The sequence below is a fragment of the Boleophthalmus pectinirostris genome, unplaced genomic scaffold (genome assembly GCF_026225935.1).
Source record: "Boleophthalmus pectinirostris isolate CB_2022bp ecotype Guang Dong unplaced genomic scaffold, ASM2622593v1 HiC_scaffold_16, whole genome shotgun sequence".
In the NCBI taxonomy this organism is placed as follows: domain Eukaryota; kingdom Metazoa; phylum Chordata; class Actinopteri; order Gobiiformes; family Gobiidae; genus Boleophthalmus; species Boleophthalmus pectinirostris.
This window is the reverse complement of record NW_026571095.1, coordinates 15,273,951-15,286,173: the sequence shown is the minus strand read 5'-3', so window position 1 is coordinate 15,286,173 and position 12,223 is coordinate 15,273,951. Positions and strand designations below refer to the sequence as shown.

At 37.8% G+C, this 12,223-nt stretch overlaps 1 protein-coding gene across 1 annotated transcript; it reads right to left on the bottom strand.

Annotated features, from left to right (window-relative positions):
- Nucleotides 1-6,114: 6,114 nt before the first annotated feature.
- On the bottom strand, nucleotides 6,115-8,714 carry LOC110158272 (spindlin-Z-like). Its single transcript, XM_020922723.2, has 5 exons — nucleotides 8,615-8,714; nucleotides 7,952-7,991; nucleotides 7,536-7,795; nucleotides 7,208-7,441; nucleotides 6,115-7,119 (listed from the first exon to the last, which is right to left on the bottom strand). The coding sequence occupies exons 2-5, from the start codon at nucleotides 7,969-7,971 to the stop codon at nucleotides 6,914-6,916; spliced, it is 720 nt and encodes a 239-aa protein (XP_020778382.1). The 5' UTR covers nucleotides 7,972-7,991; nucleotides 8,615-8,714; the 3' UTR covers nucleotides 6,115-6,913.
- Nucleotides 8,715-12,223: the final 3,509 nt, after the last annotated feature.

Sequence of the window (12,223 nt, the reverse complement as noted above, 5' to 3'; positions counted from 1 at the left end):
TAAATCATTTATGAATAAATCTGAGAAGATAATGCAAAGGAATGTTTCTGAACTCAAAACCTTTTAATAGTTCCACAGCCCACACTAGTTTAGCACTGACCAAAATCAGGGAAAATAATGAGGCTTCCAACCTCCAGTCTCAGATGTCTGATCTGTAAATATTAGCAGTAAAACAATTGCCTTGCCCTAGGCAAAAAAAATCAGTAAAATTTTGTTTTTGCCCACTGTACTTTAGGCCTATTTGTGTTAATTGGCAAAGGTACTTTTTGGCTTTCAGGCTCAAGTTAAAGATGTGAAGACTTCAACCATGCACACACATATGAAGGCTGTAGAGCTTTTAAGTGCACTAGAAATCTCTCTTAAGCTCAGACTCCATTATAATGTAATATAAATAACACACCGGCGTATGATAGTAATAAGATAAATGTCATGAATAGGGAGCATTGAAATAGTGTTGTAGCTCATCTTGGTGGGCAGATGTTAACATTAAGCCCTGCAAGCAGAGGGGAGAGTAGAGAGGGACAGCTAATATGCATAATCCTACCTCCTGATGTTTCCATCAAGAGGTACAGAATGTGATGTTCATTATACAATGAAAGGTTTACAAGGCAGTGAGCAGGATCTTCCCCCAGGTTCCTTCCTAAGCTCAGTTCTTGAGTTGTATTTGTGAGGAATATGAAAGACAGCATAATAAGTTGGCCCACCCAGGCTCCTTTTCGTTATTAAGTCACAAGGACCTCAGCACAAAGAGGGTCATATATTGTGTAAGTTATTTACAAAAAGACACTCATCCAAACAGGAGCTCACACAGATGGGGGATGGGAGTGTTTCTTCCACAGAATGTACACAGTAACGACCTCTCAAAGGGCAGGTGTCACTGGGTGCTGATTTCAATGGCACATGTATGTAAACTTCTGTTTGAAAATTTGCAACAGATGTGTGAAATTAACAAATCACATTTCACAAAAGACATGCTAAAGTTAATCAATTGTGTGCACTACAGTGAAATTAATCTTTTACTGCCCAGTCAACCCATACTTATTAATGCTCTGTTCTCTGAAAATATAGAATACATTTGTTCCTTGCATGATTTGTTCTCTTAAACTTAAAGATGTCAAGGTGTAAATGTATATAAGACAGAAAAATATTTACAAATGTAATAGATTCTCACTATACACACACATATATATATATATATATATATATATATATATATATATATATTATATAATATATATATATATATATATATATATATATATATAAGTATATATTTAAGTGTTTGAATTGTTTTTAAATTGTTTGTATATTCTACAGGGCACACTGTTTGGCTGTTTAGTTTAGTAGTTTAGTTTGATACCCCCACACAACATAAATGATAGCACTGACGTGTCTCTCAAGATCTCTCAGTTCAAAATTGGCCAGCATCACTAAGGCTGCATGAAATCCTTCAAAATTGTGATCATCAACGAATGACAGGAAAACCTTTTTTCCTTCTGTGCAACAGGTCATAGACAGGCATATGCCCCATCACACGCGCTCACACACGCGCGCGCAGACACACGCGCGACCTGTTGTGTTGCTTCAGTGCCGCTTGGTCACATCTCCTAGGTCTTATTTTGCCTATTATCAACAGCAAACCAAAAACCTTAATAAACCCTACTTGGCCGCACCCAGAACAATTCTAGGCAAAAAATCACGTCAAGTGGGCTCCCGTGCGTGTCGTCACCCGCAGTGGCCCCTCCCCCGCTCGTCTCCTCCGGCCAGGAGACGTATATAAACACAGTGACCCATCTACCCAGTAACATCACCGCCAGTGTTACGTGAAAGAGGGATGGGGCGGGCTCTAGGGAGCAGATTGTGGCTGATTTCTGAAGAAGAAAAAAGCAGTGACAGCAGCACAGCTTCGACTACTCCTCAAGCAGCATTACCCCGGATTCACCTGTTGTTCATCCTTTAACGGTGAGTCTACCACTGAGATGCAATGCTACGAGCTGCATTATAGTGGTAGCCTGCATAGCAATAGAGTACAATATGCATTTCTTTGCCTACCTGTCTTTTCCTCCACTTCTGGAGAAGTATCAAAGAAACAGGCCTATGACAAGCATTTGCTATAAAGTGGAATATAGAAATAAAAATAATGCTACTGGTATTTGATAGAAAAGAAATTATTCTCGCGCTCCGCTTCCTGCCTCGCCCGAGCTAAATGTTTATCGTGTCGTCACGTTGCTCTGATTACGACCAAAAATGAGAAAATAGTAGCTCCATAGTCATCATTTATGTTACATTTCATTGTGTGTGCAATATATTAGAATTCTCGTCATTTATAACCTTGTGAGACCAAACTTCAGTGTAGCAACAGGTGGCATGTTTTTTTTTTTCTTCTCCCAGGCCGGAATCGAGGCGAGATTCAGAGAGACGTGGCGAAAAGTAGGGCGTCATTCAGCACCGAGGGACGCTGGACAGCTCCCACGACCAGTTTTTTCCCCTCTAGTGGCCCTAGTTGTACTAAAAGAATAATAGAAAAATAGCAATAACATAAAATTTACAATTATGTATTTAGTATTATGTTGTACATATATAAAGCTTTATACACCATTGTACTAACTCAAATGTAAAGATGTGGATAGGCAAGTGAATGTCTGTGGTATCTACTGTTCTGGGGTCACTTCTTGGTCAAAACGTACCCCCTATAATCATCTTTCCACTTGTCTCCTGTTGAAGACCCTTCCCTCCTTGCTCCCTCGCTTCCTCTCTCTAAACTGTCCCCTTATTCCTATCCCATCCCCCCTCTTTCCACTGACTCCAGTCTTGTTGCATAGCTACCAGCTCATACTGGAGACGCAGGACAGCCATCTCTCTCCAGTCCAAATGTGACTTATTGGAAAGACAACACAAATTATCCAGATGATGGTTATACATTTAAATTATGTGTTTTTTCACAGTCAAATTGAGCATAATTACAAATTGTGCACAGCTTATTGTGACAGCTTTTTGTTCATTGCATATGGTTTATTCTAAGAGCTGTGGCTGTGATCCGCACTCTCTCGCTCCCCTCCTCCTGCCATCTCCAGCTTTTGAGAGCATTTGAAAGGTTGGCATTACAACAACAAAGGAAGGATGGAATGTCAACATGCTTCACAGAAAAAAACACAGAGATGGGAACTGCGTGAAAATTTCAGTTCAGCTAAAGCCTACCTGGGATGCTTTAGTCAAACACCTGTGCCACATCTGGAGACCCTCAGAAACTCTGCACTCATGTAACGGTGTAGGATGGTGAACTTTAATAATAATGCAAGAACAATCTTTTCTGCTTCCATTACAGACTGAATGCACTCATGGCCCAAAAGGAGATATGTTGGTAGAGCTGAGTGGAAGACTAGTGATTTTGTTGTGATGCTGATCAAATAACAACAAATCCCAGTCTGCCTCTGAGCACAAACAGTTTTCATCAGTCTACGTGTGTTCATACCACGTCCTTCAATGTTATGTGGCTCTTCCAGTATACTAAAAGATGCATTCACGGACTCACAAGCTTATCCTGTATCTTAGGTCGTGTAGATCAGGATCAGTAGTATTCAGTGCAATACAGATATGATGAAGTGTTTGTTTTTTCGTGAAATGTAAGCTGATAATGCCAATGTCTATTGTACCTATGTGCTTGTTTACTTTTTACTGAGGCAAATAAACACAATAAATACAAGACATAAGATATTCTTAATCGGTTTATTTTTTTTGCATATCAGTAGTGTCAATACCTCTCATTAATGGACAGCAAATTATATGTTAGTCAAAATCATGCATATCCAGGGTATTTCCAGTCCCAAGTTTGAACCAATATCAGAATCACGCAATCTTACAAGGTCAATGATATGATTTGTCCAGTCAAAAGGTGAAAACCGCAAAGAAGAAATGGACTCTCAGATGAGATGCCCTTCATGGGGAGACTGCCCAGGTTTAATGTCTGAGTGTGCAATAGTAATTTTCTTCTAGTACTTGGTTCAGCTTTGAAAGACCAATATTGTTCAAAGAGATATTCTTTCCCTAATGTGGGTGTTGAAGAGGCTGAAGGTCTCTTTGTGAAAGGCAGGATAAACTTGTTGTGCACAGAACCTTATGAATGGTAGTACATGACAATTATTTAATATCCAAATATAGAAGGGTTAATAAGGTTTCTATACAAAAGCAGAGATGCGGTGAATCACTCTGAATGTAGTGGTGGTGTAAGGGCCTCAGCGGGAACAGAAATAATTAGGAATCATACAAATGCTAACCATCTTCCAGTGTAGTTTCTGCTCCAATTTAGTTTGCCATGACTATGAGTGCATCTACCCTTTTCTAATATTTCATTTATTTCTTTGCAAATAGACCTGGACAAATAAATAAGAAGGCCACTATCACTGAAAAGTCTGAGAGCAAAGTAGACTCGCTGTAGACACTCTTGTCAGAGAAATAAAAAAACCTGAGAAATAGGACTCAAAGGTAAGTTGAATAAAAAGTCAAGTTTTAATGACACTTTGTGCGTAAAAACTGATATGGTACATAGTAATACATATGCATAAATAGCAAAATACAACTCAACTATAAAAAATAAAATTACAGATTTCAATTCAATCATTGGGCTTTTGATAAATGCTGTGATTCTTAATTAGACATGCCTGATGACTGCTCTCATTCTCTGCTCCCTGCAAGTCTAAGATTGGCAGCCTGCAGCTTTTTCATATAAGACCAGGGGCTGGTATGTGTTGCTAAGCAACACAAAAGAGTCAAGTGCATTTGTTTATTGGCCACCAACTCAAGATAGAGTTTCAAACTTCAGCTGAGGGTCCTTGTATTGTAGTTTTGTTTATTAGTTTATTCATATGGTTTATTTACATTGATTTCATTGGCATTGTCTACAGTGTGCATTGTATGAACCAGATAGGTGTATATATTGATCACATTGTGAAATATACTAATTAGGCAGACTCACCACAAAAAGGCATTATAAAATACTATTTTGCAGGATGAAGGATCACAGTAACAAGTGGCAGGCACATGCCCTTCTCATCTGTGCTTCGGCTCACTGCATCAGAACTATGTGATGACCTTGTAAGCAGAGCTTGATACAGTCATACATAGGCTAGTCGAGCCTTTTCTAATGTCTGAACAATACAAGCTTTGCCAAGAAACAGATGGTTTTAAAAACTGAAGATACAGATGCATGTGTAAAGGAAGAAGTGCACAACAGGTGACAAACTGCAACAGACAGTGCAGGCCTAATATAATGGACGTATTCCCTCGTTGTTGTTACTGACTGGGCATCAAGCCTAGTATTATGGTATGCCAACTGTTCTCCCATGTCTGAGTTGGCAGCCGTTTCCAGCACCCGGCCCCTCAGTGTGACTGCAAGTGTTGTCACAAAGGGCAAAGATGGTGAGCGAACATGTCTGTCTCATACAAGCATAACCACTATGACAATTAAAATCAAGTCATCCTCTGATTAAAGTCGATGTGTTTTTGCAATTATATATATTCTATATTATTTCTCATTCTGCCAGCGGTTCACTTTTTGTGACCCAGACCAACTCAGTTTCTATACTGTGCCAGTAGGTGTCACCATCTCCTTCCCCAGTGGGATTACAATACGACCTGCACATGTAATAGTACCTCAATTCAGCATGTGTTCAAGTTTTACTAAGCATTACTGGGAAACATGGTGAAATATGTTATACTTTTAGGACATATTAAAAGAGTGAAATATAATACACTTTTTAAAAATGTGAAAACTGGGAAAAGTATTTAGAATTTAAATGTTGACAGTTTGCTCATGTGAATAAAGTACCAGAAGTTGAGGCTGAAATTCAGACTTCTTGAGTCAGTATTATACTCACTTTTACACTGCTTTTTGTACAAGAACATCCATATTTCCCATTTTTGTCACTGACCTTGGCATTCAAGTGACTCAATCAGATTTGAGCCACTTGGAAAAACTATCCTTTGAGACCTCCAGACACAACTGTTCAAATGCTTCACAAACTTTAAGTGAGAAATATGTGCATTGTGTGGGGTGCTGTTAATTTAAAGCTAGTCACCAGAAGAATACACACAGAAATCATGCTGACATGGGACAAATCACTTGACAATAACTCAGAAACACACATTTTAAACATCTCTTTTTACAGACATAAAAATGTTTGGGATAATATTTACAAAATGAAACATGTAAGTCACAAATATTGAGGCCTCTATATATCATTATATTACATTTTTAAATTTTGGCAAGAAATTCAATTCAAAAAGCAAAAGGTTTGAAGCCAATTAAAACCTCATGAAATAGCATTAGCAAGTAGCACAAACACCAGCAAAGTAACCTTAGTACACGTTTAAAATAATAATGCAATGTAAGAAGTTGTCTTTTACATAAAATTAAGATATGCAAGTAGGTGCTACATTGGTAAGATGGGACTGTTTTGTTTATCCTTACATAGTTTAAAAATTATATTATATTTAATAGCAAAATTACTTCACTGCATACATGATTTTTATATAACCAATTAAAGGACTAATAGATGACACACAGAAAGCCATAGTTTATCCTACAGCACACACATATTTTTAGCTAAAATAAATATAACGGATATATAAAATTGACATTTGTTTGACAGTCTTACACAAACTTTAAGTTTGAAATTTGACAGATAACAATGAATCAAAAGAAATGTCTGGCCCCATTCACTTGCTATACACAGCTGGTGTCAGACCTGATTTACATACATTAAGAGCTTAAGTTGGGTTGATTTGACAACATTTGAATAAATGGTCTTTCGTCTTGTCATGTTTATGTGGGCTTTTAATCCATAGCGGTGGCTCCTCATGAAATGTATTAACACTAAGACAGGTAACGACTGGTCAGGACCAATATTGTTCAGTTTTAGGTGGTCTTCACCAGATCGTAGACGTGGATATGTACGTCATCATCATATTTGATGTAGTAGACGGTAGGTTTGGCAGGAACTTGGTAGATCACCAAACCGGTTCTCTTCAGACCGTTATCTGTGACATACTCCACCTGCTTACCCACAAGGCTCTCTGGCTCCTCCCCAGGTTTCCTGTCTGCTGGAAGCAAGTGCTTATTTTCTGTGAAAAAAAAAAAATGTTAATACTGCTCAAAGGTGAGGTACAAAATAAGAATATACATTTGCTGCTGAAATAAAACTTGTCATACCGGATTCTGGTAACACGCGCAAATCTCCATCTTTGTAATCATCCCAAAGTTGGTACATGTACAGCACTGGGTCCTTCTCATAGGTGATGTAATACCAGTGAGTCATAATGGGTGCTCTGGACAGGACCATTCCTCTCCATTCGTTCTTTTCGCCATCCTCCTTCTCAAACAGATGCTCTACTGCACGACCCACCAGCTCCTCTGCCCCAGGTGGTACCTTTATTTTATTGTTCACTATGGGAATGATTTGCCATAGAATCAGTTGAATCAATAGCAACAGAACACACACAAAACTAAAGCTCTGGATACTTAATAACATTTAACTCACCAACTTTTTCTGTAAGCACCTGCAGGTTTGATACACGTCCATCTTTAAACAACTCAATGCCATAGACACAATCAAAGCCATCGTATTTCACCATGTAGAGAGAGTTGTTGACTGTAAGTCGCTCAAGCACGGTACCCTTCCACTTGGTCACATTGCCCTTTTCTCTCCAAGTGTGTTGGATTCTGCGACCCAGAAGGTTGTCCGGGTCTGGGCTCAGAGTTGAAGCTGAGCTCTCACTCAGCTCACCACTGCTACGCTTCCTAAAATAGTAAAACATAAAATGACAAAGGTGGTTAAAAAAAAAAAAATCTGTATTCAAGAAACAAAACTGGCTATAATATACATAGACAGCACTTTTAAGTTGTACTAAATGTTAACTAGTCGAACTGAGTGGGAACCATATGGTAAGAACCTACCTGGCCCGTTTTTTTGACATGTTCCCATAAATTCACAGCACTGAAGAAAAAAAAACATGCAAAATGTTTATAATACATAAAGACAAACAGCGAAAACAATAATGCCTATTTTATCAACATAATACATATACAATAACCAATGTTGAGTTTACAAAACCAATAGGAGTGGGAATTAACTAAACGTTCCTGTAACCGGATGTAAACAAATTTACTCGAGCTAACTTACATGCTAATGCTAAGTGCTACTCGCTAACATAGCCTACTTCAGGTTACACATTTATAGCTCCAAATAACTATGCGGCCAATAACTGTAACTCCAAGCAGGGAGACAAGCTAATTTAGAACTGTAAAGTTAAGTTAGACAAGAAATGCATAAAACACATATTTCACAGCACAAACCTTACCAGATATGCACAAATATAATAACAATTACGGGCTTTTGGTCAGGGTCCGTTTTGACAGAAAAAAACCCCAAAGAATGTGGGTGCTGCATTTGTAGACATTAGCTAGCCGAACAAAAGAAAACGCATCGCCATGTAGACGCTTATTTTGTAGCAGTGTACATTTCACGTTCACGGAAAAATGTAAAACTGACAAAAATATATAATGCATTTTCACATGTATTAAAGAACCGAGACAACCGGAATCAGCTGTTTATCCTACCTGATCAATTATTTCACATGTGTTTGTCTTTGCAGAGCAGATTCCATTACCAGAAGCCTGTGGACACGGAAATGATGAGCCTTGGACTACAACTACCAGCAGCACCCTTGTGCCACAAAGCATGATGGGACATAAAGGTAGTTGTTTGTTTTTTTTTTTTTTTTTTTTTTTTTTCCCCCACCTTAATTTTATAACGTATATCTCTAAGGATCATGCATCTAGAGTATGCACACAGTGCAGTTTACCTGCTTTCTGTGCACTTGATCAAAGAAAACGATGTAAAGTAATGGCCAGCGACATCTTTTTTGTTTATTGCTACTAAGATTTTGGATGAAACAAAAAGATTTGACCCATATTAGCCTAAATATTATTTAACAACTTTATAACTTGCTTTTTGTGATTTAATACATGTAAGTGTAGTGTGGTCAAAATAGTGCATTAAAAATACTTAAATATGTGCTTAGACCTTTCTCGCATGCCCGTTTCAACCACAAGATGTCCCACCAAACCCAGCTCTTCTCTGTTTCCAGTCAGTTTTTTGATGATGGACCGGACTGTGTGAGGAAAGAGTGATGCAGTACCTTTGGGTGCCTGTCTGTCAGGGTGAAAGCTTTGGTTTTATCTTGTGCCAGATCACCTGCTGCATGAATGATTCATCTGCAATGGGGATAAAGCTAGTGTGGTGTGTACTGTGTCTCTTTGAATATTCAGGTTCCAAATTAGGCTGTGTATAGCAAATAACCTATTTGATTTGTTATTCATTACACAAGCAGCTGAAACATATAGTGTTTCACTGCTGTTTGTTTCCTTATCTATTTTTTCAAATAAGTTTGTCCTTTTGATTTGTTTCATCTGGAAACTGTTAGTTTAACTTTAGGCTTTTGGGAGATCAGACCTGCCATTATTAATTATATTAATTTAATAATTTGACTGGAGAGAAGTGTTGTTTTTTATGTAATTTAAACACCTAGGCTACAGATCTCTTCAATAAAAAAAAGTGTTGCAATGGTTGAAAACAGCCCAACATCCAAGGTTTCCTCCTCTTGTCCATGTTGTCACAGCAACAGAAACCTGCATGTACAAGAGTATTAAAAGAATGATTAGACTCAAAATTTAGCTGTGCAGTTAATCAGTGCAAATTTGTCACATTTACATGATGTTTTGCTTTGCCCTATCTAACTTGAGTTAATCAGAATATTTTCTTATATGTGAGAGTCATCTGTGTCTACTTACTTGGGCAGGTTTCTTTTACTCTATCATCTGAGAAGGCAAACCCACTGTGGCCCAGTCTCTGGGGATGTCATGAGAATACTGTCTCCAGAAATAGAGGTCTTGTTCCATACTCTGCCAGGTATTTATCACTCTTATGCATTACAGGACAAGAACCCATGCACTAATTGAACACAAAGAATAGCACTGAGCTAAAAAATCTGTTTTTGTGAAGTATTGCAAGGAGACCACAAAGAAGGCTGATGAACAAAGTCATTCCAAGGTTAGTGCGTGAGTGTCCATTGATTAGATATCTCTATTATTAGAAACTTCCCTATGCAACCTGAACTATATAATAGGTTGAAAGGGATGCTGCATCATAGCAGTAGACTTAATCTGATGATGTACTACAGAAATGAATAGCTACTATTGCTAAAAGAGGTACCTGTTTTAATGTTTTCTATGTTGAACCTGAGTTAGAATTAACATTTGCTTTGTGGACATCTTAAAACAGACACAACAGAAGTACCTCTGACATGCATAACAATATATGCACAAAATGTGTTTCATGTTGCTTTAGTTTATCAGAATATTTTGATTTAATAATAATAATCTAAGATGAAAGTTGACACTCATAAGTTTACAATTCATCAATTGCCTAATAAACCAGTTAAGGGTTTTCTGGGTACAGGCTCTTAATGTTGTGGTTGACCCTAAGTACTACCTTTGTCAGCGGATTGTGTATCCTGCAGGAAGTGAATAAAGCTTTGAAGTAAGGAAAGAGGGGGAAGGGGGGTCAGATATGTTTTTATTGGATCAGAGAAATCCCTAGCCATTCTTGTTTTCTCTCATTTAAAAATACACAGAGAAGAACATAGTGGAATATGCACTTACAATTATATTTTAATGTTATTGTCATGCTCAAGTGGTTTGGGCATTGTGAAGTATTCATTCAGTGCGGTAATAAGTAAATCCCTTTATTAATTGGGTTTTAGGAACATGGAGCTGTTACAGTCACAGTTAATTGACTTAACTATAATTAACTGTAGCATAGAATCTCTAAAAGCTTGTAGTCTCTCTTTCGTTGCCCTATGACTCATGCTCCTCTCACCGCAATTAACCAGTGTGACCATATGGAAGAAGTCTTTACTGTTCAATATATGGTTTAATATATGGAAGTCTATCTCCAGTCAGTTGTCTGTATAGTACATCTCTTTGGACTGTATGGCAGTAGTTTGCTTTATTTACTTCACATAAATATCTTCTACCATAGTCCTGTGCATATATAAACTGCAACATTGAGCCATAGGTGGGGGGGCAATGGCCATTTAGTTGCAGGAGTGACACAAAAATACAATGACAGTCTCACAGTCACTCACTATTTATTAGTGTGACCAAAATTTCAAAATAAAAAACTGGGACATCCCCATTTTTTTGGTGGGTGGCTGGTAATAATAAAACTGTGATACTAGAGTGTAATTAAGGGAAATTGTTATGCAAACTAATGTAAGTCAGTATGGTCACATTTTATTTGTGTTTTTTCTTCATTTCTATGCAGCTTTTCTGTATTTTACCTAAAGAAATTACAATTTATGCTTCTCTTTACTGTCAGCAGGTATTAAATTGGTTGAGAATAGGGACACCTTGGACATTTCTTGTATAAAACTGGGACAAATCAATGGTTTTGGATAAATCTGTTGAGACAGGGGTCACTGTACTATTGATAATTTGCAGTGCTGGGGGGTCTACATGTGTTTCTTTGGTGGAACTTTCCGTAGTTATCATGGTGATACAATGCACAATAATAGCAACAATAGCAGACACTGTCAGAAAAGTTCTACAATGTGATCAATACGAGGGTTCATGGTCCTGTTAAAGTGATTGATTTTTAACAAAAATCAATCAACCAACAACTGTTGGCTAATGCTAGTTAGCTTGTGACTGTAATTTGTGTGAGAGACAAGTCGGTTCACTTAGATTAGTTCCAGCTAAGTCAGTTCTTTACGATCATTTAGTGGTAAAATAACGCTCAGATTAATTTCTCAGACAGAGGGATGCCTACAGTTAGCATCTAAACCCCACAGAATGTTGAGGACATCAGCTGCAAAGAATCAATTAGCAAAGTCCATTCTTTTAATATGTCCCGAAAAATGAGAGGAATCCAGAGTCCCTCCTGAAACATAGAACATAGAGAGAATATAGACTCTTAGCTTGGCCACAATTGTCTGTTTATTATCTGTGGTCCAGGTCTTTGCAATACATTAGCAAGAGGCATTTCTGTCATACTGCCGTGGTTGGAAGGTTATTCAGGGCTATGCAACTACTGTATAAGGTCACTACCATACATATTACTCAAACAGACAGCTGCAGTTATGTTACTTTATGTGTATCTAATAATAG

Excerpts from the sequence above, each read along its gene's own strand:
- LOC110158272 (XM_020922723.2), bottom strand. The coding sequence starts at position 7,971 with ATGTCAAAAAAACGGGCCAG. Across the intron at positions 7,796-7,951 it reads ATGTCAAAAAAACGGGCCAG|GAAGCGTAGCAGTGGTGAGC; the intron begins GTAGGTTCTTAC and ends TTACTATTTTAG. Across the intron at positions 7,120-7,207 it reads GCGCGTGTTACCAGAATCCG|AAAATAAGCACTTGCTTCCA; the intron begins GTATGACAAGTT and ends TTTTTTTCACAG.